Source organism: Rhinolophus hipposideros, assembly GCF_964194185.1.
Source record: "Rhinolophus hipposideros genome assembly, chromosome: 25".
Taxonomy (NCBI): Eukaryota; Metazoa; Chordata; class Mammalia; order Chiroptera; family Rhinolophidae; genus Rhinolophus; species Rhinolophus hipposideros.
The window spans coordinates 29917617-29944658 of record NC_138071.1 but is presented as its reverse complement, the minus strand read 5'-3'; the positions used below and the strand labels follow the sequence as shown (position 1 = coordinate 29944658).

General features: G+C 50.3%; 1 protein-coding gene across 2 annotated transcripts in view; it reads right to left on the bottom strand.

Moving 5' to 3' along the window:
* Window positions 1–26468, bottom strand: part of DNAJB6 (DnaJ heat shock protein family (Hsp40) member B6) — a 51484-nt gene extending 25016 nt beyond the window's left edge. The window contains exons 1-5 of one of the 2 annotated variants that reach the window (XM_081038327.1): window positions 26311–26468; window positions 7317–7405; window positions 4889–4998; window positions 2908–2967; window positions 1992–2102 (exon numbers count right to left, since the gene is read on the bottom strand). In XM_081038327.1, coding sequence (XP_080894453.1) covers window positions 1992–2102; window positions 2908–2967; window positions 4889–4998; window positions 7317–7381 — 346 coding nt within the window. In that variant the 5' untranslated portion in view covers window positions 7382–7405; window positions 26311–26468. The remainder of the gene's footprint in view (window positions 1–1991; window positions 2103–2907; window positions 2968–4888; window positions 4999–7316; window positions 7406–26310) is intronic. The other variant, XM_081038326.1, reaches the window with a different exon arrangement.
* Between the last annotated feature and the right edge of the window lie 574 nt (window positions 26469–27042).

Genomic DNA, 27042 nt, shown 5'->3' with positions numbered 1-27042 from the left:
TGCTTATTTTTCTGTTGATATTATGGGACCTAAGCATGACTTTCTACAATTCAGAAATTCACTGAATTTTAATGTATAATTTCAACTATTAAAGGTCACAAAAGTTAACTGTGAAAATGAAAAGGTCCTACTTAAAATAGCCATAGTGACACTAACAGATTTTGATCATGCTTTTGTGTTAAAAAGTTGACACTGTTGAGACTAGAAAAATCCTTAGTAAGAGCCTCCTATCAAAGGCTATTATTGGTTTTTGCCCTTTTTAAAGGCAACTTGGGAATACATATCATGATCTTCTATAATTATATCTGAAAATACAATTTTCAGAAACTGTATTTCAACTAAATGCAATTTTTAAAAACCCTTCAAACCCAGCAATTCTACTTCAGGAAAACCAACTCATCTCAAACATGGAAATAACTCACTACACCAAGAGAGTGTGAAAATTGAAAATAACCTCATTTTCCAATACAGGAGGAGGTAAATACAAGGAGAAGATGTTAGATGCATGTTTTTACAGGGTCACAGAATTTAAGCTTCAGAAGAAGGCAGAACACAAAGTACGAGGACACATCACAACGATACTGCCTGAAAACTGTTAACAGTGGGCTTTTGACTGGAGGCAAAACAGGTTTTCACCACCTCCTTTCACCTCGTTTCTGTCTTCCAAATTCTTATACTGCAAAGTGCACTTTGTATTATTTCTGAGGTTGAAGGATAAACATTACATGTATATTTCAGAAGTAAATTTTAGTTAAAACATGTGAACATAACCAATGTGCCACCAAGTCCTTCCCCCACCCACCAGCTGAGGGCCAAAGGAGAGGAGGTAGTAGGTCCCACACCCAGTTAAGACCGCGTGGCTGTCACAGACCAAGGACTCTGATCCCCATGAGTATCTCCTCCTGAATCTATGGTGAAGGTGGTCTGTGCACAGATCTGTAAGTATTACGCAAACATCTCTGTTTGCATTTCTCCCCCCCTTATTATGTAAGGTCCCGTAAGAGCTTTGTATCACAGCATCTCACCTGTGGGGGATCAAGGAAAAGACTGGAGTCTAGGCGCTCACCTCCTATCTGGGGAAGGGTTAGTGACAGCTGTCAGGCAGGATGATGACCTTGCTACTATCGTTCAATGGAGATTATGTACTCTTTAAGGAGATGAGTACAGACTCCCAGGTGACAAGAGGCACACTTGGGATGGGTAATTTTATGTGACAAGTTGAAGGGGTGACAGGATGCCCAGACATTTGGTCAAACATGATTCTGGGTGTGTCTGATAGTGTTTTCAGATGAAGTTAACACTTAGATCAAGAGACTGAACAGAGCCGAATGGCCTCCCAGTATGCCCAGGCCTCATCCACTCAGCAGAAAGGCCGGCCGGCTGGCCCTTCACCAAGTAAAAGTGAATTCTCCTGCCTCCCGGCTTTCTAACTGGACACGGGCTCTTCAAGCCTGCTGGCCTTCGGACTGGAACTGGGTATCAGCTCTGCAGACTGTGAATGTGTCAGGCAGTCTCCGTAATCCAGTGAGCCAATTCCTTAGACTAAACTTCTTCAGAATCAGAGAGAGAAATATACACACCCCGCCGGTTCTCTCTGGAGAACCTTAATACAGATTTTAGAAAAATGGTATCCTGTACCATTTTACAAGTGTCTTTATGAAGATCTTTATACCTTAACACAACTTTGTCTCCTGCGACACCAACTTACTTGAAACAGACATGTCCGTATTATGACTTGTCTCTTTCATTCCTGTGTTTTATGCATTGTGTAGCAAACATATCTTTAAAACTTTACAAGATCCAGCTCTTTGCTCAACTATAGTTTCAAAGTGAAATGACACCGCAACCCTCCTAACAGGGAAGCACTTGCAATCCATAGACTTGATGAGCTCTGATAACTAACCCCAAATACCAAAAAAGGCATCACTACGACTTTGACTGCTGAGTCATGGAGACCCTGGAGTAAATGACAGTCCAGACGAGGAACTTACCGAAGAAGTCGAATGAAAACGGGTCCCTTCCACCGAAAAATTCCCTGAAGACGTCATCTGGGTTCCGGAATGTGAAGCCGAACTCAAAAGGCCCGTCAAAATGACTTCCACCTACACGAGCAGAGCATAGCCTTAGTTAGGAATTCTCGTGTTTAGCAAACAATCATGCCTCTAGAACATGAGACACCCTGACCTGAGCAAAGAAGGCATTTCCCCAGCCCGAGTGAGGCTCAGACGTCCCGAGCGTGTGCCTGCGCTGACTGAAGCTCAGAGCTATGCGCCTGGACTCGACCAGCATGCGTGGACTGCAGCGTCCAGGGTGCCACCACAGCGCCTGCCTCGTCACTGTCTCAGCACAGCACAGTGGGTCACTGGCACGAGCAGCACCCCCGTTTTATTTTCTGTTACGTCACTTCATGTAAACCTAGCTATGAACAGCTGCTCACACTTGTCTGTGGTCGGTTTGCGGTATTCCTTCCGAATGCCCACTGAGGGGCTGGCAGGACCGCGGACCAGTACAGGAACTTTTTATCAGAAACACATGTTCAGGCCTCACCACCCCAGGTAGTTATTTCAGTTTTTCTAGAATCTGTTTGTTAAATGATATTTTGACATAATACCAGGTACTGATCTAGGGGTACAAACTCGCAATATATTATTGTTTAAGAGTGTAAATTATTTCCTATCTACAAATCAACATAAAATTTCTACTCTAACAAAAGATTTTTGGTAGGTTTTTCAAATGCTATCAATCTCTCCTTCTTCTGCCCAATTCAGCCTGTTTTCAGGGCTGCGTTTGTATGCCCTAAACCCGACTGTCCAAGAGCTGAGGAATCCAACCCCGTCAGGACCTCACTGCCAGAGCCTCAGCACTGGAGGCAGCGGGGCGCAGACAAAGGAAACTCCACGGACATACCTCCGCCTCCACCGTTTAATCCTTCTTTGCCGTATTTGTCATAGATGTCCCGTTTTTTAGCTATAAATTTAAGAAGAAAAGTCAGTAATGACTAAATTCTTTTCCCCTCAAGATTCAATGAAGTATCCCCAAAGTTGTAAATCAAAGATCAATGCATTTCTCAATTCTCACAATTCATTTAAAGAGTTAGGCTTACCACTTTAAATGAAAAGGCAGAGAGGGGAAACCTAAATATCCCTCCCTAAAAACAACTCCTAAAAATGTTTATGTATTATGAAGTTTAAAACGTGATTATAAACGTTGAAATATTTATTCCTTCTCCTGCCCAGAGCCCATGCCTGCTACAGTAAAATTGCATCTCAAAGTGTATCTTCTTCCTACGAAGTCCCACTGGGCAAGAGGTCTGTGGCCCGAAGACACCAGGACAGGGCCCCGGTGAGGGCAGAAAGGGCCAGGCCCGCGCCTCCAGGCGCAGGCCTTGCTGGGAGACAGCCCCACCTAGCCGTCAGGACAAGCTTTCCTGTCCTTTCACCACTTACAGCCTAGAATAAAAAGAACTACAATGCAGCCCTGTTTAGACTGGTAGGTTCTTTTGATAAAAGATCACGTGATCCCCCAGAATCTCATGTTCTACAAAATTGTACAAAGGACAGGGGTTATCGGGGAAAGGGCATGAAAGCAAATGCCTCCCAACCAGTTTCTGCTGACCAGAGCTGAGTAAGACCAGTAACTATACCTGAGAAGGGAGCTCCCCACAGGCCAGCTGGGGCTGAAGGCTGCGCGAGACCAGGAGAAACACGCGCTCCCTCACAAGCAAAAGTGGGGACAACGTCTATGGGAGCTTCAAGGTTCTGCCACATCTCAAATCTGGGTTTAGTAGTTTTCCTAATGTCCTGGTCGACGTGACCCACCAAACGGGGAGTACTAGGCGGGCACACAAACAAGATACGGGTCCCACGGTGTTCGGCATCGGTCCAGCTCAAAGCCGACGGGAGGTTTAAGAGCCTAGAGCACCTGTGCTGCATGTCAGTAAGACTGCAGGTGTCCGTGTGTATGTGCTTTCATAAATAACAGAAGCTACTTGCGAAACAAGATGTCCGGGCCCACCTTTATAAGGGTGTAGGGGTTGGTTATTAGATAAAACCAGGGTGTTCATGTGTTAACTGTTGCCATGGGGTGATGGTTAAATGGAGTTCGTTCCAAAATCAAAAATGTCTTTCAACAGTGACCCCGACCCTACGGAGACACCCTGGGACTGGGAGCAGGCGTCCACTCCGAGGTCGGTGAAGCAGCCCCTGCCCTTTCAAACACCTCTGCCCTGCCTCAGGCCAGGTCGCCCCGTACTGCCTCCTGGCAGGGAGCTGCCGGCAGGCGCCCAGTTTTCCGACGAGTTCCACACTGTCCTCCTCATCCCAGAACCCAAGCGTAAGTCTCCTCTTCCCCAAGACCTGCGGAGTACACTGCTAGCCGCCAGCTTCTGCTAATGCAGGAAAGGAAGCCAATGCATCTGGCCTTCACTAGCATCCAGCGTCTGCGCTCTAGACATGGGCTGAGGAAACACACCTCCAAGTCTCAATCGCAGCTGTACGTGCGACTCCTCACCTCCTCACACTAGGCAGAGTCCTCTGGGGCGGTGAAAAGCACTGTATTAGCTAGCACGTTTCAAGGGCATGGACAGGGGGTGGGGGGGAAGGTCACTACAGCCCTGACACGGGCGCCCCCCACCCCGGCACAGCGAGCGACCCAGAGGTTCCCAGGACCTTCTCTGTGCTGTCAGCCCCCAGGCCAGGGGGCCAGCACTCTCTGAAACGGCCATCCTGGGAGAAGTCACTAGAAACCAGGGAGCTCGCAGCACTCACGGCTAATTGTACCAAGCGCCGCCAGGAACACGGGAGTCAGATCTTCACAAGAGAAGTCAGACTGAGCTCGGCGCTGGCCTCAGCAGCTCCTACCGCCCTGTGCATGAGCAAGCACTACTCACCATCTGACAGCACCTCATACGCCTCCGCGACTTGTTTGAATTTTCTCTCTGCTTCTTCTTTATTCTCAGGATTTTTATCTGGATGCCACTTCAGTGCCAGTTTCCGGTATCTTAAAAAGAATAAAAGGGTATTGATCACAACCAAAATCCAGTGGGCTCTGGAACATAACTGGGCAAGAAACGGCTTCAGAGCTGCAAACTAGTGGGGTTAACATTGGTTCCAATCAAACCTCCTTTTCCCATCCCTCCCCCCGAGGAAATCAACAAGTTCTAAAACCTAGAGCACATGACACAATCAACCTGTAGAGGTGGAAAAGGTTAAGTGCCTGCGGCCCGGGGTGCAGTGCGAGCTCAGAGGCTGAGCAGCGGGATGCAGGAGCCTGCTCACTGAGCAGGACACTGAGGGCTCACCCCTGCATGTCCTCAGAGCGCGTCACTCCACATGACAGCATGGCAAAGGGGGGCCATCTCGGCCACAGGATGCCAAGAATTCCATGTCTTTCCCCAAACCTCCCCTTCTGGGTCCCAGATTCTGTGACCAAGGTTCCAATGAACACAATCACATGCTTTAGAAATACAAAAACCCCTCTTCTACTTAACTAAACAAAAGCAGCCTGCAGTTAATAACAGAGGGGACATTGAATGGTCAGGGGGATGGCCCTTAAGATCTAGGGCTAGAATAAGAACCGGCCAGTTCTCTTAACAGTTGGCTGTTGTGGTTCAACTCAGTCTCAGCATTTTAATGGCAACCTCAGGCTGACTGGCTAAAACCAGATTAAGGCTGGGACCTGTAACGGGAAAGGGCACAATCCTCGCACACCACCGTGCACCTGAGTATGCACTAGCAGAGCCAAACCTGAGAGCTACAAATCCTGCACAGAAAATGACAGACCACAGAGAAGACGAGGACAAAGAGCTGGCTCCCAGAGCACGGGTCCGAGGGTACACGACCAGCCGGGCGAATTCCTCTGCACATGCCTGTGAAAGACGAGCTTTGGGATTCTCACCGTGACAGGGTAAGTGTCTAGTGTCTGTCAGCCATGACCTTCACCCTTTTCACTGGCACTTTTATTAGCACCCAGGGGTGAAGACCAGCACTCAAGAGGCCTGGGACTCAGACACAGGGTGTGTCCTCAGGAGGAAGGAGGGGACAGCCACGTACCTTTAGTCCTTAAAGCAAAGTTTTCCTGGTCATTGCACACAAACAAGGCCAGAGTCTCCAAGATGGACTGTTGTAAGGACATGTACCACCCTGGCTGCCGTTTTGCTCATTAAACATAAATCAGGCCAAATCTAGTCTATCAAGTCATCCAACTGCACCCACAACGGGAAAATCTTCTTCCTTTGAAAGCAGCAGCACTTTCTAACTGCGTACCCCAGAGTCACCGTGGAGACACTGAGCCAGCCATGTCCTCCAGGTAACCACACCGGCCACTTGGTAACTGCTCCTGACAGAGGAAGGCATGTTTTCCCTGTGACTAAGCACTGTGCACCTCTGCTGTTTATGCAGCAGTCGCCGTCTCCTAGTGCACACGGCTAGTGCTGGCTGTGAACTGGGACTGGCAGCGACCCCACAGCCTACTGGTGACTCGGCCCGCTGGCCCCGCCTTCTCAGTGTCCTGGCCCAGCTCTGAGCTGGGACACAGGGAGGGAGTCCCATAAGCAGCTTCGGGTAGGCCCAGCATGCAGTCTGCTGTTAGTTCAGCGCTGAAATGAACTGTTTGGTTCAAAATCCCTTCATTTCCATCTGCAGACCTACTAAGTCTAGTAGCACAGACTTCACTGTGTATTTAGAAAGTTGGCTCGACAACACAAACGGAAACCTAAGTCCCGATTACTGCAGGCTTACTGAGGATTCGCCTGTCTAGCTACGCTAACGATCGGTAACATCTAGCTCGTGACATTCTGTGCCGTACGTTAACATCAAATGAATGAAATAGATTCAGTTCACCGTGACAGCCGCCTGTGACCCAAGATTTATCCCTCTGATGGACCGGGCCCTGGTCACAAAGGTACAAATAGGATAACTGAACGTGCCAGACGGGTCTAACAGGCTGGGGTCACCTGGCGGGGATTTTCAGGCAACCCCACCAAGGAGGTAAGTGCTCCATACCCTAGGAGTGCCAGCCCAACCCCATTTCCAAGTCCAATGGCCAGCCCTTTGGGATTTCTTCACATCTCCTTCCAGCAGAAACAGAATCCACTGCCCCAAGGCAAAGGAGGAAACCATGTGACTATATCCCCAAGTGACAATTGGCAGGCTGGGCTGAGGTCTGAGAAGACAAAAGCTAATCTGTTAGGTTACACTGGGCATTCAAACAAAGACTGTTCTACTCCACTGGATGCACTTTAATGGGCAACATAGCGAGGGAGATGTCCAATGCCCAGTGCCAACAGCCGACTTCCCACTAGGAAACGCGGTACTTACGCCTTTTTGATGTCCTCGGCTGAGGCGTGTCTCTGCACGCCCAGGACTTCATAGTAATCCACCATGTTTAACTGCTGTTGGGACGGCTCCTGCAATTAGAAAACCACGGTCAAGGACAGCACTCCCAAGGTCAGGGCCGTGTGGGTGGGGACAGAGCAGGACACGGAGGGGGACGTCAGCACCAACCATTAGCCTGTCGGGCCGGGACCTGGTCTGGGACTGATTACAAGATTCGTGTCCTCAGACCCTTCTTGACCCAGGAAAACAGCTCTGGATGGCCTAACGAATACACAACTAATCGGAACCAGCAGGTGACTGAGACAGGCCCTCTGAGCAGCCTGCGCTCTGGACACAGCCATACTTGGAAGGCTTCAGCTGCTTCCGTCACCCAGTGCACCCCTGGGTCAGGTAGTAGGCAAGACGGGGACCCCAGGGAGGGAAAGGGGAGCGCGGAAGCACAGGCACCTCGGCCTCCCATGGCCCCAGAGGACAAGAAGAGCTGGCTTCGACTAAGGGCTGGGCTGTCACTCACCCTGCCCAGCACTAAGTGGCTGGTGGGTCTCCCTCGACCATGCCTTCCCGAGGAGAACAGTGCCCACCAGAGAATGCTCTCCCTCAGGGTTACGGCAGCACTTCACGGGGCAGGACAGGGAACCCCCGTCCACGTCCAGCAAACAGGACGTACACACGTGCCGCGTCTCTAAGATGCATGCAGTCTAATGAATCTTCTTTTTTAATTTGAATGGTTATATCCCTTTACTAAGTAACCAAACACTTATTTACAACAGGCCTGCTCCACACACCAAGTAACTTCACCCAAAGGAGTTATTATGTAAAGCCAGTGCCGAAAACTGAAACTAGGCTTCCCGCAGCCTTCCCGGAAACCCTAGCTCAGATTTTCAAAGAAATATTCTGATTATAAACGAAGACATGAGGCCATAAGCTGTGTGAGGCCGTGTTGCTGAGGTTCAACATGTCGGGGGTTAAATAACGCCACAGCTAAGAACTGTTCCATTTCTCAAAACGAGACACACAGTTGCATTGTTTCTCCTTTCCTGTGTGGGGCGCAGCCCACGAGCTCGGCGTGAGTGTGCACAGGACCGTCCCCATCGCATACGAGGGGCTCCATGTGAAGGTTCCAGGGACCAGTCTGGGGCCCAACATGAGAAATGACTCAGACACCGTAGGATGGACCAAAACGGACCCCGCCCCCACCCCCACCTCGAGATAACCTAGAAATGTCAGATCTGATCCAACACACACATTGAAAAGACAGCTAGCTGAGCTCCCAGGAAACAGGCTCCAGGGCCAGAAACAAGTGGTAAAGTAGGCCAAGAGGGGCTGGTGATCAGGTATGGGGGGCGAGGGGGGACCCTGGAGTTTTCGGCTCCTCCAGCAGGGTCAAGAAAAACTATTTCCACTGAACTGCAAACAAGAGAAAGAGGCCGCTCTGAGAACATGGAGCCCTGAGCCTCAGACACATAGAACGGAGCGTCATCACCTTCGTTAACCCGCAATGCTCTCCTCAAAATCTCAAACAGGACCCAGGATGGTGAACAAACCAAGCAGCACTGGAGAAGTAAGTATTGCTACAATCCAGGTCGCAAAGATGCCAAGATTCCAGCAGAAGACATAACCCCTGCTGAGGAGAGCTGACAATGAAAGTCTAATACAAGGAAAACATCGGAAGAGTAAGAGAACACCTCCGAGAATCGAAAATAAGAACAATCTGAAAGAAGCGTGTGATTAAATATTCATAAAAGAATCCGGAACCACACTGGGTGTGTCTGTGGGGGGCAACCTGCTGATCTGAAAAGGACCCCAAAATACTGAGATTTTTACTGACATAGCCAAGGGGATTTAAAAGCAAATTAGACAGAACTAAAGAGTCAGTGATACGGGGTTAGAGCTGAGGAAGTTACCCAGGAAAGTGCATGGAACAGAGGGAAAAAGTAAAACAGACGACCAGGGGGCCAAGACCAAAAGGAACTGGAGGCTACTGGTCTCCAGGCTGGACGGCACCCGGGTGGGCGGCACCCAGCTGGGCGGCACCGCTGAGGCCCCAGGTGTGCAGCGCGGTGCGCGCTCGTAAGGCGATGTCACTCCCACAGCCACCCCGCACATACACACAGGTTCTTCTGAGCGCTGAGAACACCTGACATCTCCTCTCCGCAAACTTCGAGCAGATGGTGACTAGGAACCACGGTCCGCGTGCTGCCCGCTAGGAAGTTAGGTCTGTGCCCCTTGACAGACACGTCCCCATTTCCCCTCCTAAAGCCCAGGTAACAGTCTTCTGTTTCTGTGGGCTCGACCCGTAGTACGCGAGATGGTGCAGCTCGTGTCTGGCTTGTTTCACTTCACATGAATCCTGTAAGTTCACCCACATTCTCCCAAAAGGAAATGGCAGGATTTCCTTCTCTTTAAAGGCTGAATAATAAAACACTCCAACCTGTAGGCTCAGCTCACTCTCAGGCCCTCGCGCATCTGGGAGTCACGCAGAGCTCCAGGGCACTGTCCGGTGGCAGGAAGGACAGCAGGCACACAGCAACAACTAAGGACAAACCCTAGCAGACAAGCACCGTGAGGGAGGCGCTGCACTGAGTGAGCTGTCAGAGGACACACCGCAGGCCCTCAGTACACCGCCGCGGCCAGGAGGCCACCTCAGTGCAGAATGGTCACCGGGATGGGGGTGGGGACCCTACTAGGAAGACGCTGGTCCAAAGGCACAGGCTGGCAGTTACAAGACGAACACGCTCTGGGCTCCAACGTACGTACGTCACGGGGACTCGTCGATAGTACTGTATTTATACTTAGAGCTGCCTAGACACCACATCTAAATGTTCTCACTGCAAAAGAAGAAATAATTTTGTGACAATTCTAAGTTTCTACACATTAATTCACTTCACTCAAATACTTCAATAAACACAATAACTATAAAGATTAAAGACAGTCTAAAAACGAATTGTTTAGTTTTCCAGCTTTACTGAGATACACTGGATACCTAACACTGTGTAGGTTTAAGGTGTACGTCACGCACCTTCATTTTGCTAAAACTACAACTACAGTGGTACCTCAGTTTTCGAACGTAATCCTTCTGGAAGACCATTCACGTTCTGAAACGTTTGAAAACCAAGGCACGGTTTCCCCATAGAAAGTAATGCAAAATGGATTAATCCGTTCCAGACCTCTAAAATCAACCCCTAAAACTACAAATTTAGCATGAGATCTACTATCTAATGATACCACAGATCCATGAAATTTACGGCGTTCGTAAACCGAAATGTTCGTCAATGGAGACACTGGAAAACCAAGGTACCACTGCACGTTGTTTCCAAAGAGACAAACTCAAACCCACAGCACAACAGTGCTGGCAAACAGACACCCACCTCCTGCAGCACCGAGCCTCAGGAAGGTCGCGCTGGCACATGAGCTGAGCGTTTCCGGAAACAATGACTTCACAAGGATAAAAGAACCTGAACCTGACTCGGCCTTCAGAACATCCCAATCCAAAGGGCATTACGGGGTAAGAAGGAAACATTCAGGATGCCAGGGACGGGGTGGGAGGGAGCTGCTGTTTAATTTCTGTTGTTCAGTTTCAATGCCAAAGGCTAAAGACCTCGGGGACATGGCTGGCGGCGACGGGTACACTGCCTGCGCACCGGACACAGTCACAGGGTCCAGTTCCTATCGGGGGAAAACTAAGTGGAGATTTGTGACTTTGAGACATTACGTTATATACGTTGAAAGTTTTACCACTTACATGTTGTTATAAATAAAAACATTTTTAAAAGATACATCCGCAATCCTATCATTCAGCAGAGAAATTAAGCTTCTAAGATTTGAGCATTTATTATAAGAAACGTGATGTCACAGACGTAAAGCAGGGCCCGGCAGCTAACCTTTAGAAACGCAGGTCCTTACCAAGCACAGAGGCCCGAATGGTCACGCAGACTGAAACACCTAAGGGTTTTGGAATGCTGACAAAAACAGTGGAAACAGAAACAGAAAACAATCTCACAAAATCACAAAGAAACAACTGTGGAAACAAAGCTGTTTTTCAAGAAAACCTTGGGTTACAGAGAGATCATAAAGGAGATTAGGATATATTTACATGTACATGAACTACATATCACAAAAGAACATATAACCTCCAATACAGTAATAAAAGCTCTAAATGTTAGAAGATAAGAAGAGACTACAAGAACAGACTACAAGAGTTGCCATTTAAAATATCTAAATATGTGTTTTCTCAGTAAGAGTCCCAGAACTTTTTTAAATTACAAATTGGGGGGAGAAATAATATGGTTACTGCTTTCTTGTAATTCCTCCAGCCTAACATTAAAATCTAATTTGTTGTGACAGACATAACAAAGCAAAGACAACACAGTATTAACCGGAAGATGGACCTGTGGGACATGGTGTTCAATCCTGTGTCTTCAATTGTTCACCACACAGTATTAGGAAATTGTTTTAAATGCACTCAGTTACAAGACATGACAGTGAGCACCCAATGATAAAAGGGTCCCTCACAGGTCACCAGGGAGGGCATGAAGTCCAGCCTGGAAATCACTATCCACAGAAGGCGCCGAGCCTGGTGACCAAGAAGGTACAGCAATCTGAAATCCTCAGGCACCAAACAGCTGACCAGCGACCACACCACAGCCACAGGAGCAGCCGAGAGGCACAGACAACCAGCACCCCATCTCAGCTCTATTCAAAGGCTGAGAACTGTGCAGGGTCCTTCACTTCTGAGCTCCAGCTGCTGCCACATGGCTCTGCGGGGGCATCTGAGCAGTGACAGAAGGGGGGAAACAATGCCAGCCCACTGTTCCCAACAGAACAAGGGAGAGCTCTGGACGACACTCCACCTTCCTAACAGCTGAACCATCTCCGCCTCAGCCACATGTGTCCCCTGCCCCTGCTCAGACAGCTGTGCTACCAACCCACAGCCCATGCTCTCTGAAGTCCACAGGGTTTGTCTTGCATTTGCAGTAACGGGCGCGTTTGTGCAAACGCTGACATCATGTGGCCACCAGGTCCTCAGGCAGTCCGTGCCGCCGCACGCAGATGGGCTGAACTCAGGAGGCCATGCCTGCCAGGCACTGAGTGCATGACCACTTCACCACTCCCACCCCTGGAAGAAGCACCCAGCCCAGGGGCAGTCACGTGGACCGAGGGCCTGTATGATCGCTGTCAGTTAGTTACAAGCGCTCCATAGGTGGCCATTCTTCCCCCTTCTAAATGAAGAAAATCCCGTGAACGGAGCGAGACCAACTACCTGGGGAAGAGTCCACTACCTCACTCTTTGCGGCACCTTCTGCACAGACTGTTGCTACTCAGCCCCCTTCGCCACGCCCCAGCCCAGTCCTGTCCAGCCCCCCATCAAATTTAAGGTCGATAGGAAAGCCTCCCCCAGCAGCATCCAACACACGTCTCGTGCTGGCACTTCTGAAAACCCTGAGCACATGTGGACTTCCTGGGCACGGCAGTACCCTGGTTGACCTTCTGTCTGCCAGCCTGCTCCCAGTTATTTTACTAGATCTACTAGATCTAATATTAACTTTTGCTCCAAAAGACGCATTTAGAGCTGATTGTCCGGCTAGGTCTTCTTTTTCAGGAAAACATGGTATCTTTACAACTCTTCTGTAAATCTAAAATGATTTAAAAATAAAACGTTAAAAAAAGTAAGTCAGAAAGACAAAGTACAGCCATGTCAAAAGGCCATAGGAACAAAACTGTCAGAGCACCCACAGACCAGAAGCGAATCTGAGTGTGAGTAAGAATGGCTGAGCACCACGATTTAAAGATTCGCACGAGCAGAAAAATCGAGGATTTAGTGCTCTGCCCTTCCTGTACAAACCACCTCTGTAATGGAACAGTTGAGGAGTCAACACTCTCTTTTCCAGAACTCGCTAAGCCATGCAGAAGAAATGCTGGACTAGAGAACCCCTGGGAGCCCATGAGGTGAGGCCCGTGGAGACGTGCAGGCAGGGGCAGCAGCACGCGCGGCACGTGAGGTCTGGGCCGTGGCGGTCGCCGAGCCCTTCCTCTGCCTCACGGAGCACACCCCAGGGAGCAGCCCTTGGCTTTGGACAGCGGGGCATTCCCCCAGAGAACTCCCTCCCCCGGGGCCTGGTCCCTGGTACACAAGGCAGGCTGTGTTTCTGCTCCGCGGGGCTGTCTGCAAACACTTCACGCTGGGCTCACACACCCCTCCATTCTCCGCAGGTTCGCTAAGAACACGGGCCGGGCCCAGCTGAGCCGGCGCCACGGTTGCAATTTTTTAGTACAAGAATCCAACACCGATGCTCCGGGGACAGTCAAGTTGTCACCAACAGCAGACGGCAAGGCCACCGGTGTCTCCCTCTGAACTTGACCATCAGTGCCCTGTCAACTCTCCTGGGACAGCCACCGGAATTCCACGGTCACACAAACTGACTAAGGCCCGTCTCTCTATACCTGCGGTCATGTCCTGCCTCCCGTTACTCCCTTTGTGCAGCAGAGGCGTCCAGGTAAGCTGCCAGCGTGCCCACTTACGGCTACGGTGGCCCTTTGTTCCAACCAATCAAAACCTTTTTCATACCAATTCTACCAGCAACATACTCAGTCTCAGTTATTCTGAGTGAACGTAATCATACAAACTTACTATGTGTAAGTCACGTGCCAGCTTAGGGAATAAATCACCAAGTTTAGACAAGACAGACATGTAAACGTAAAATTAAGTCACATACAATTAAGACACGTGGAGTGTTGGGGAGAGAGGATGGAGAGGAGGCACACAGAGCTTGAAAGAACACTGCCATGTACAGGAACTAAAAACAAAGAAGCCCCCGTCTGTGCAGAGGCAGAGGCACTGCTGACGAAAGCAACAGTAAGTGTGCCACGGCCCACGTGAGGAGAGCAGGGCAGGGCCACAGTGCGCCCTCACTGGACTAAGCCACACGACACGTTCCAGAAGAACTTTAGAACGTGCTGATCAGGACTTTTGGACCATATGCCCATACCAGGCATTATAATAAGTATACATGCTATCACCACCACAGCCGAGGAAACAGGCGCTCAAAGGAATTCCGTCAACAGTCCAAGGTTCCAGTAAATTCAAAACCCAAAGCCTGACTGCACCCCTGGCACTAGCCTATGCCATCAAGCTATGCTGGGGATGTAGGGTTCAGAAGCTCAGTGCCACAGGACATTCTTTACACTTCAATACTACCGTTTCGCTTCTTATCAAGAGCCAATAAGAAACAAATTTTAATGCAAACTCAAAAATATGCTCTACAAAGGCAATAAAATACAACACACCCTAAGGTCTAGAAACTGAGATCCAAATAAGGCACTGAAGACCTTGAACATCCGGTAAAGCTGAAGAGTTGGCTGAAGAACCCGAGCCACAGGTTCCTTTCTCATTGCTTCAGCGTCATCAGGGATAAACTTGACAAAATCCGCAAAATGTTAACTGCATTCAAATTATGTATGACTAACCCCAGAGCTGTATACAAAATAAAAGCCCACTTACACATGTGTGTGAGTAATTTGCTTATAGAACTCAGTATTTCTAACTCAGTATTTCTAAGTACTTAACAGCATGTTTATAAAATCAATGTATACACTAAACGTCCAACTGATTGTATAATAGATAATAAAAGCAGACTGAAAATTTAGAAATACTACCCAATTCCAAAACAATTTTAAGTAAACTGCTGCTTAACCAAGAGATGTACAAGCAGGTATAAACATTACACACAAGACTATTTCCCTAGTCCCAAACAAATTGGTGATTCTTGGACACAATTTTTCTAAAGCATCAAATATACTCACTTATTTTCAAAAAGACGCCATCTCTGGCACAGAACACCCACTGCCGAGACTGGCTTGCCCTCCTTTTCCCCAGCTGAACTACAGGTAGGCCTGTGAGGACGAGCGCGGCACCTGGCACCGGGGACGTGTCACTACCAGTACCCACCAAGACGGCACGCTCGGCACTGTGGCTTCTGACCGCTCCTCACTGCCCATGTCCAACTGCCATGAGAGGGGACAAGCAATACCAGAAAAGCACGGGCCCTCAGAGACCTGGGAGGCCCAGGTAACCTGTCTTCTCCTCACCTTGCCCGGGATCCAGAGAGCAAGGTGGCTTCCTCTGCAGGCAGTGGCTTCTGTCCGGCACCCAAAAGCCAACGCGCCTCCCTCAGCTGCTGAAAACAATGCCCGAATCCAAGGCAGGAAGGGACGGCTGCGGAACTGCACAGGACAGCACGTGACAGCAGACACACGGAGGAGCAGCACAGGCACCACAGGGCTTGTGGGCACCACACTTGGTCCCCGCCCGCCGCCCCGCACAGCACAGGTTCCCTCCGCTCCAGTGGGAGCTGGGGCAGCAACGACAGCAGCCGTCTCCCAGGACTCTGACGAACGTGCAGAGAGCTTTTGTGGGAAAAGCACACACAGGCAAGAACTGACAGCTAATGCGAGCGGAGTGGAAGCTCCAGAAAGAATCCAGGAACTGCTGGAGAGCAAACACCCACAGAAAAGAGGCATGTCTCTGAGGAGCTGGGGTAAAGCCACCACGACTCAGGAATCTGATCTGACAACAGAAACTCTGAACACTGAAAAGGCACGAGGAGAAAGACTGAAAACAGGCCATCTGAGAACCTAGGACAACTATCCACCTACGGGGGGCTACCAGAAGGGCAGGGGTACAGAGGCAGTGTGCACTGTCCACGCTCAGGCCACACACTAAGCCACACGTCGGGAAGCTTGGAGAACACACACCACGCAGGGGAAGGCCCCGAGACCCCACCTGGACGCATCCTGGTCACCACTCAGAAAATCCACGACAAACCCTGAAGGAAGCCAGAGGACAAAGCATCTCCCCCAGAGGGAAGCAACCATGAGAATTACACCCACTCAAGAGTGGAGTGAATAAAACACTTGAAGTGCTGGGAAGTCAAGAATGCCATGCAGCACTGAGCATTCCAATCCTCCACCAGCTACAATTCTGTATCCTACAAAATCATCCTGCAGAAGTGAACGCTTTCACTGACAAACAAAAATGCAGAGAATTTGTTGCCAGGAGACGTGCCTTGCAAGAAAGGGTCCAAGTTCTTCAGAGAGAAGAACACAGAAGACATAGGTCAGAGCTCAGAGCTACATAAAGAGCGTGGGAGAGAGAGGCAGTGGGTATCCTTATTCCCAGCTGACCTGATGGTAACAGCACCGCGCTCCCTGTCACTCGTGCTCGTGTGTCACATACGCTCATGTGTGAGTGAAAAGACTGACAGCCGGCAGGGAGGGAAGAACAGGACTGTTTTCACACGGTACTTCGGCACCCGTGAAGTACACGCGGATTAGTTGTAAATGTAGGACAACCCTGTAAAACGCTGAGTACAGGCAGAGCTCACTTTGTTTCACTTCGCTTCACGGCGCTTCGCAGACATTGTGTTCTTCACAGTGAAGGCAAGACCCCCACCAGCACAAAGACGCAGCCTCACTAGACCCACTCGCTTCCTTGCAGTGCTCACTTCCTCGCGGGGGTCTGGAACCACGCTCCCAGTATCTCCAAGGTCTGCCTGCATAAACAGGCGAAGGAACGAGAAAACCAAGCCATATAAACATTCAATTAAAACACAAAAGGCAGGGGAAAAGAGGGAAGAAAAAAACAGCAATAAAGAAGGGCAGCGAATAGTAAACAGTAACAAACATGGTAAGTGCAACCACGGAGCCAGTGTCTAACGGCAGTGGTTTGAAACCCACAGCACCTCCCGCCACAGGTGAGGGGGACATCCAGCCCAGAGCTGACACCTCGGGTACTTCAGACTGTCCTTGCTCTTCCTCGTGGATGGGGGTCTTGCCCAGATCACCCAATCGGAAACCTAGGAGCTTCTAAGACAGCCTCTCCCTCCAGCTCCACAGCCAAGCACCTGGAGTCGGCAGTTACCCGCTGCCTGGTTCCGACCCTCATCGCCACACCGCTGCCACGCCGGCACGACACATCAGGCGGCCTGTTACGCACGCCCTCCCTCCATGCCCCAGTGTGACAGGCGGGACCGATTTCTGGGCTGATTCTCACTTCACATGCATATCACCTTTACTTTTTTTTAACATTCAAAAAAACTAATTTGTAATGAACACTGCAATATCCACAAAAAAATCAGGTTACAAATGCTAGTTATTTTTCCTGAGACGATACTAAGTCCTGCAATGAATTTCACCAGTGTGCTACCTACCAAAAACCAGCGCACGCCACCTTGCGAGGACGACGCAGGCTCACGCACAGCATCCAACCAGCGCCTGGCTTCGTACCTTCTGATCCCACCCAGTGTGCAAAGCAGCCTCCACCTGCTGACTCCAGACAATGCCGTACCCTGTCTGACCGTGGCCAGAGCTGTCCCCTCTGCCTGGAATGCTGCCCTCACACCTCCCAGGTGCAATGCTTCACCTTCACCCAACGCTGTTACCTCCCCCCGAGGACACGCTCCGTGTACCTTTCATTACATGGGCCTGCACCATACACAGGCCTCGGGGTAACAGACACATCGTCACACGACACTGTGCTGTCTGAAAACCTGCTCAGTCACAGGCTCCTTGCGGGCAGGACCCACCCCACGCTCTCGTTAGAGCTCAGTGCTGCAGTCCTCAGCAAACAGAGGCAGCTCACTGAACCCGCGGGTCCACAGGAGCAAGGTCTCAACTACAGACTGTCAGGAGCTCCTGCAGTCCCCCCTACGCCAACGAGTGAACAAGCGAAGGTACGTGCTGCCCTCAGCAGGGTCAGTGTCAGTGCGTGAAGGACTTATAATCACAAACGGAGGCTTTGGAAGGCTCTGGCAGATTACAGAATACTCTGACTCGCTGGGACTCGCTGCTTGTCCGTCACCGTAACTGCGGGGTCTCTGCCAGTCAGTAATTCTCTAGCAGGGCTTCAAAGGAAGCCATCACAACCCACTGGCCCTGGGGTCACTTCTGGGGCCGCTGCTGGAAATACACCTTTAAAATCCCGCTTTCCATGTTGTGTTCAGCCAAGTGACACTACATGTGACTTGAATGCACCTACTGCCTATGGAAATAAACTCGGTGAAATAACGAGAGCAACTGAAGCCATTTAAATAGTACCTCTAGTATTTTTTGAATTCTTGGCAGACCAGGCAAAGTTGAATTTGGCAAATAAAAAAATTCATGAGTCAAGCACAGTACTTCACTCATATGTGGGATACAAAACTGAAACAACAAACGAACAAGACAAATAAATAAAAACTCATATACGCAGATAACAGTTTAGTGGTTAGCAGAGGGTAAGAGGGGAGAGGGAAGTAGAAGAGGGGAAACGGGGCCAAATATATGGTGATGGAAGGAGAACTGTGGGTGGTGAGCACACGATGGGACAGAGAAATGATGTAGTATACAATTGCACACTTGAAACCTATATAACTTTACCAACCAATGTCACCCTAATGTTTAATAAAAAAATTCATATGAAATAAAAATATAGAAGAACATGACGTGTAACGTGGTGACTATGTGACGTGATAAAGGTGTTGGCTAAACTACTGTAATCATATTGCAACATACAGATAAAACCAACACTCTGTACATCTCTGACCTACACATTATGTCAAGTATACCTAAATTTCAAAAAAGAAAAAGGAATTTGGAAGAGATTAAGTTCATGACAAGTAAGTTCATGAACTCATCCTAGAAAAGGTGCTACATCTCTCATTGCTGAATGTCACTACGGTCACCTTCGAAGTCCTCCCCTTGGGAAGCTATGCACTGACGCCAGAGCCGAGTCCACCCTTCAAAGCAATTGTGGAACTCTTTTTCTGGACTGGCCAGCAGAGCTGTCGTCGTATTACCTTGATGCCCTGAATGTCATCAAGGTGTCTTCCTTTCAATATTTCCTTTATCTTCGGGTAAAGAAAGAAGTCCTTGGGGGCCAGATCAGGTGAGCAGGGAGGATGTTCCAATACAGTTATTTGTTTACTGGCTAAAACCTCCCTCACAGACAGTGCCGTGGGAGCTGGTGCATTGTCGTGATGCAAGAGCCATGAATTGTTGGCGAAAAGGTCAGGTAGTTTTTGTCTAACTTTTTCATGCAGGCTTTTCAGCACTTCCAAATAGTAAACTTGGTTAACTGTTTATCCAGTTGGTACACTTCACAATGAGTAATCCCTCTGATACCAAAAAATGTTAGCAACGTCATTTCAACAAGTTCACGAACTAATATATACATATATGAACCAAAAAAGTGTCAAGAGTGGAGACAACAGTAACTGAACTGCCAGCGGGGAAGTAGACACTAGGCCTGTACACCCGACTTACACCATAAATGGCTTAGGAATTGGCAGGACAATTGCAGGAAAAATACTGTTCTCACAGGCACGCTTTCCCTTTAAAATGAGGATGTCCCGTGTGGCAGAGAGCACTGCGCATGAATGTCCTGACATGGCTCCATGTGGGCCCGTACTGTGTCAGGCACTGGTTGAGCTCTAGGGGACACTGCAGGCGCCCTTATTCTCCCTTGGGAGACCTGAGGCCCAGGCTGAGTACCCATCTGGGATTACACACCACACACCATCTAGGGTTACACACAGCAGTGGCGAGGAGGGAGCGAGTCAAGACCCACCCAAGATGCTCCAGGCTGCCTTGTTCCGCACTCCAGGTAATTAGAAATTTCTGCATCAAAAAATGTTTGCGTATTTTTAAGAAAGGCATTGGCTGACTTGCCTTCCACAGCGGCTGTACCCACTGCCATTCTGACCAGTGCCTTCAGCCTCACGCCTTCCCGGCCTTCAGAAACAATTACTAACCTGGCCTGAGTTTTCCCACCCACTCCATGAAGCCTGATAGGCTGTCTGTGCTAATGAAGCCAAGCATCTTTTCATGTCCAAGGGCCATCTGCACAAGCGTCCTGTAACTAACTGCCTGTCTACAGCGCTTGCCCATTTTCCACCTACCTGGTGGCTTTTCCCAACGTTTCTGACCAAATCTCACAGTGGCTTTACTGGGATCCGTGGGAGCCAAGCTCTACCCATTCCTCCCCAGTCCCTCCTCCACCCCGGGGTGTCCCTGGGGCGTCATCCATCGCTAGGGCCAGAAACGGTGCTAAGCCAATCAGAAGACAAAGCTGAGAGCAGCTCAAGGCTGAAACGACTCAGGGGAAGTTGAGCGCAGCCCCGGGAGCTTCTGGTCTGCTGCTCCCAAGGGTGCAGGGGCACAGACAGACACAAACCTACCAGACGCAGTCACAGAGACCATCCCCTTAGTACAGTGAGAAAGGGGACCTGGTCTAATGAGGACCCCTAGGCCATTCTACCCCAGAGTGTGTCAGTCTGGGGATCTGCATTTTAAACACGCACCTCAGGGAACTGACAGAAACATTCATCTAGAATGTTGAACCCTAAGCCGCCTGCCCACTCACCAGGATGAATTCTGACAACCGCACCAAATTCACAAACCACTGATCGGTTACCGCACACCCCGTAAGTGCTAGTACTGTGTGTCCTAACCTAGCCTTCCCCTCAGGAGAAGTCTGCACCGTTACACGGGTCACTGCAAGTGACCACGGACTAGTTCACTGATGTTCCTTTAAGCAGTCCTTCCATTGCAGGAACAAGCCCTGTGGTGTAAAGCTTCGGTTCATCTGAGCAGCTACGCACTGGAGTCGAGAGAAGTTTCTGTCCCCACTGCACAAGTGCCCACCAAGGGTGCGGGGCTTCTCTTTCCCCAGTCTGCGGATTACTAACCATCTCCCCTTTCTAACTCCTAAGGGCCCACGCCTGCCACACATCTTACACATTCAAGAATGAGCTGAGGTCTAAACACACACAGTGCCCGGGGTGCCCTTCAGGGCTGGGGGCTCCCACCCGCACTACCCTAGCTGTGCACTGCAGCCGGTGCACACCACTGCGGCAACACCGCGGCAACACCGAAACAGAGGTCTGCTTTCCAACACTAATCAGCTACGCAGCGTACCTTCTGCGATTACTCCACAGGCGATTTAAAACATTACTGTTTGCACTTACATGTTTCATAACCATCAAGTTCTTGACAGTAGAATTCTGGGTAAAATAAGCCTACATCACCCTTACTAAGTTGCTGAGATTTTCCTTTCACTACCAAGAGGAAAAAAGTGCACAGATTTCCCAGCACAACTGCCTTTACTAACTTCTTTTCCTGTGTATCACTGAAAAGGTACTAGAAAGGTCCCCTTCAGGTTCCCAAAGCAGCCTCTGGGTGACCTTCAAACACTCCCTTTATTCACACTTCAGACTTTCTCTGACCAATCTAACCATCTCTGCTTCTCTACTACTTGGATAATTAAGCGTCTCTAAGAATACAGCCCCTTAAACCAAATCCATACTCCTTACCAACTGCATGGAAGCCATACACAGACCAAAGCTCTAGCTACAAACATTCTTGCTCCAAAAAAACGGTGTTAATTAAATGGAACCAGAATATCCTAAGACACCACTAAAGCCGTACAAATTTAACTCTCCACACCACCCCAAAAGAAAAGAAAGCTGCAGGCAGAAATGATCCCTAAGGGGTAAGGCAAAGAAAGAAGAGGCTACCGCCCTTGGGTCAGCCCCTGGGGGAGGCGGGACGGGAAGCACCTGCCTCTCTTCATCAACAGGGGTGTGTAACTTCAGAGGTGCCTGTTCCTCTGCCCAGGTAGCTCCCAGGAGGCTTAACTACACATTACCCAAAGGTGCAGCTATGCGTGACTCCCCACAAACAGTCGGCTCCAAAAAGCCAAGTTTTATGCTCAGCTCAACTGGTACCTTTAAGTCACATAACTGATTTTAGTAATTTTCTAAGGGGAATTTCTAAATCATTACACATGCCTGGGTTCTTAAGGAAACTTCGAGAATACGACATATGTGCCAAACATGACTGTTACAAACATCATCCTTCACGGCCTTACAGGTTCTCCCCAAACTTCTCAAGTTGGGTGTGTGGGCTTGGATACCCCCGTATTCTGAGGCCTTTAGCTACGTTATACCCCAAGTCTTGGTCACCCACACAAAATAAGGTGTTACTGGACGTAACTGACCATCTTTCCACCACGAAAACTTTCTCAAGTATCTATCTAAAATCTAAGAAACCTTGTTCTGCTTGTAGAAAAACTCAAAAAACACTTTGCTCTTTGCTAATCCATGAGACTCCCCTGAAAATGGAGCTGAAAGGGGATAAAAAGTTCTTCTTCCAGAATGCCTTTCATTATTATCTCCCCAGAGGTTGTTAGTCATTACACAGTTTTAGGTAACATTAATTTGAGAGGTGGTATGTCCACTGAAGGCATTTCCTATCTCTAGCTTAAGAACACAGCAAATGAAAAACTAATCACTTCTATTGACCTAGAAAAGGAGCAAATTTAAGTAAAATGTTTTTTAAATGTTTAATTGATGTTGTGCCATCAAACTAATGTGCCGCAATACTATTTGCTTAATGGAATGGAAGCAGGCAAGAAGTTTAAAAAGAAATGATAAACCTGGAGAAGAGTCTCACTTCTCCTTTCATTATCTGATGAATTCCCAGAACAAACACATAGGTAGGGGAGAAACAAACACAGATGTGAACTGTCATTTCTTATCAGATCTACTTATATATTCTCTTCTGACCCAACACTCTCAGTATTGCTGAAACAAACAAGGAAAGTTATTTCCTCCAGGACTCAAGATCCAGACCATTCTTTCAACTGGCAAGTGTCACCTAGGATCCAATTCAACCCGTACTTTCTGAGCACCCTGGGTCAGGGACAATGTTATGGGTACGAAGAAACACAAGTAAGATTCAATGCGTACCCTGGAGGGACGCACAGGTTGCCCAGCATGCACACACAAGGGAGACTCTAAATGCCCACGGTGGTAAAGGTCAGAGGGAAATTTTAAAGGGCACAAATCACACAATGCCCAAGGAAATCACCCTGCCAAAGACAGCCGAGGCTTGCAACTGAGCTTCAAAAGCCTAAAACACAATAGCTAAGACATAGAAGCAATCGAGATGTCTATCACTAAATGAGTAAAGATGTGGTACATATAGACAACGGACTATTACTCAACCATAATAAAGAATGAAATCTTGCCATTTGTGACATAAATGGACCTAGAGAGTATTATCTTAAGTGAAATAAGTCAAAGACAAACAGCCTGACTCCACTTATGTACAGAATCTAAAAAACAAATGAAGAAACAGAAACAGACCCATAGATACAGAACTGATGATTGGGGGGGGGACAAAAAGAACCCTAAAATACCTCGAGTATTTGTACGTATGAATAGTCCCACTGCGTTACAATCATAAGCAATGGTGGCCATCGTTTTTCATTTAGAAAGGACAAAAACTTCCTCAAACTCTGGATAACGTAAAAGTTTTAAGAGAAAACCAAGCTATACCTAGGTAAGATATAGCTTTTGAAACAAGGTACAAATGATATAAAGACAGAACCTGCTCTACTTTGATATACGATGCAAACCTTAGAAACGTAACTACTCTTACTTTTTTTTTTCAGGGCACAGCTCAGTGGCCCATGCAGGCATAGAATGGGCAACCTTGGTGTTACCAGCACCACGCTCCAAGCAACTGAGCTAACAGGCCACTCCTTAATTACTTTTAAAGAAATTCATTTTCCCCACCTTAAAAATAAGATTTTTTAAAATGTAAAAATGTACTTCTTCCTTAGGTAGGGTATTAAAATAAAAGAGGTCACCTGTGATTTTTTTAAAGTCCTCCTAAACATACAGAGTTTGGAAAAACCTTATAATCAAAATACAATAAAATCCTCACATTTTTTACTACCTGTAAAAAGTAAGTCATTTCTCCAAGTAGACCTTAAAATTGTCTTTTGTTTCCTACATTATCATTTCTAGTACTATTCTTATCTTCACCAACTTCAGTTTTCTTCTCATTTACCTCCCTTTTTTCGAGTTTCAAGTTCTCTCAAATTCTACTCAAAGAGAGACGACATTTGTTCAATCTTGTTACTGACCCCACTCTAATTCACTAATAAGCCTGCAGTTACCAGCCTTTCACCAGGAGATGGTGTCCCGGACAAATTTAAACCTAACTACTTTTAATACCATCCTAAATTCTAGAATCACTTCCAAGGAAATGAGAAGACAAAAAGAAATAAAGTTTTTTTTAATCGTTAGCACCTTAACTCCAAACACAAAGGCATAGCGTATCCACTGACTCCTTACCAGCAGACATCAGACGTGATGTGTTGGCCAGCTGGGCTAGCTGGCAAGCTCAGCGGCTGGGCTGACCTTTACCTCTAGCATGCAGGCAGGCGCACTGTGTCTCCCCAGTGGAAGGAAACCAGTCACACACGCTAAGGTGACATGGTCAGGATTACACTGCAATCCCAAAAAAGCTGAACTAAAAATAATGTGCCAAATTTGACAGTGCTCTCTAAAATTGTAAAAAATACATAGACCATCCCACCACGAACCTGGTTTTTGCGTTTGTTAGGATGTAAGCTGTCAGTGGTGGTAAAGGGCACAATTGTATTTGCTTGAAACTCTCCAAAATCAGAGTTATTACAAGAGAAAATGTTCTCGGTTGTCCTTTTGGTTCTCCCACTTAAAAATAATGGGCTTGCTCAGAGCAAAGGCATTGTGTGCAGGCCATGGGACTTGAACCGCCTGCCCATAAATGTAGTCTTCGGAGTGTCACTCCAAGTATACTCCCCACCTGCTGGACAGGACCTTTGTGTCCTGCAGCCAGAAAGGCCTCCCGGGCCGGCCCCTTTCAAATCCAAAACACGTGTAAAATGCCGATATCCTGAAGAGTACTGAGGTCATCTCCAATTCGTTAAAGGCTCTTCAATTCCCAATCTGCACCCCAGTAAACCGAGCTAGGCCTATTTCAAACACCAACTTCCAGCCCCATTTCTTCTCCTACTTCCTGTCAAGTCGTCCACACCTGCAAACCACTGCACGAAACCAACTCAGTCCCCACATTCCGATCACGCGTAATCCAAAAATTCCACAGCTCCTCAGACAGGACGCATGAACAGCCCCCATATTTCACTGCCGACCATCCGAGTCCTACGCCCACGGCAGCCGAGGACACTCACTGGGAGCGGGAGAGGTCCGCAGGAACGTCCTGCCCGAAGGGGCGGGCCGGGGCGGGCCGGGGGCGGCGGGCGGCGGGCCGGGGGCGGCGGGCGGCGGGCCGGGGGCGGCGGGCCGGGGGCGGCGGCGCGCACGTCCCTCCGGCCCCGCCGAGGCGCCCCCGCCGCCCCGTCACGAGAGTGAGCGCGGCCCAAGACCACCAACCACCGGCGCGTCCGTTCAAGTGGCTGAGGGTTCATTTCTCGCTTCTGGTCATTTAAGTCGAACCTTTCCACTAAATCAAATAACCGCCTTAAAAGATCGCAGCCACCAAAGTCTTGCAGGGAATGTGCAACCGAAACCAGCCCTCGGGGACCCGCGCGCGGGGCTGTTTCCGGCGCGGCCCCGTCCTCCCCGCGGGTTCCGAGCGCGCGGCGGCGGCGTCCGCGCGTGACCACGGCGCTCCCGGCCTGCGAGCGCGTCCCCCCGGACGCTGGCGGGCCATGTGCGCGCTGCCGCGCTCCGCGCCGGGGGCCGGGGACGGAGGCGTCCGCTCCGCGCAGCGCGGGGCACCGCGGCGGGAGACACGGCGGCGGCCGTGCGAGCTGCGCTGCGAGGCGGGCGGCGCGCCCACCCACCGACTCGCGAGGAGCCTGCGCGCCGTCCCCGGCGCCGCGCTGCACGGCCCGCTCCGCTCCGGGCGGCCTCCGACGGCGGGAGCCGGGCCGACAGCAGCCCGCCCGCCGGCGCGGGCCGAGGAGAGAGCCCTGAGGGGCGGGTGGCGGGGACGCGCGCCCCCGGCCCCACACCGGGCCCGACCCCGGCCCCCGGCCCGACCCCCGACCCCCGGCCCCGGCCCCACACCGGGCCCGACCCCGACCCCGGCCCCCGGCCCCCGGCCCCCGGCCCCCGGCCCCACACGCCGCCCCCCGGCCGGCGCTCACCGAGGACGCGGGACCGGCAGCGGGAAGGCGCGGCGGGGGGCGGCCCGGTCTCCTCGGCTCCTGCGCGGCGGCGCTGGCGACGGCGGCGGCTCCTCGCGCTTTCCTTTCTCCTCTCCTCCGACAACAAACAGGAAGTGCGTCACGCGGCGGCGCGTCCACTTCCGCCGGCCTGACGCTGCGCATGCGCCCGCCCGCCCCGCCCGCCCCGCCCTCCCGAAGGTTCTGGGCGCCGGGCCTGGCGTCGCTGCGGAGCGCTGCTGGCGGCCACGGCGCCGCCGCCGGGAGCACGGGGACGGGCACGCGGTCCCGCCCCGGCGCTAGGTTAGCGCGACTCGGACGTTCTGCCGCCGCCGCGCCTCCGGTGTCCCCACGGGTTCCACGCGGGACATCCGCGCGGCGCGGGCGGAGGCGTGGTCGGGTAAACGACCCTGACCCTGGAGAGGTGGCGGCGCCCTGCGAGCGGTCAGCCGGTCCCCGGAGGCCAGCCGTGGTCGGAGGCCTGGGCGCCGCAGGTCTCGGGGTCCGGCTGCTGCCCAGGCGTCCGCTGTCGCCCGTCGTGACCCCGTCCACGCTCGTCTGCGGCCTCGTGACCCCGTCCACGCTCGTCCGCCGTCGCCCGTCGTGACACCCGCGGCGTCCGGGCCCGACTCGGCCACCTTCTCGTCTCACCGCCGAGTGTCGCTCGTCCGGGCCAAAGACGCTGACCACGTGCGCGCGAAGCGGACCCCGCCT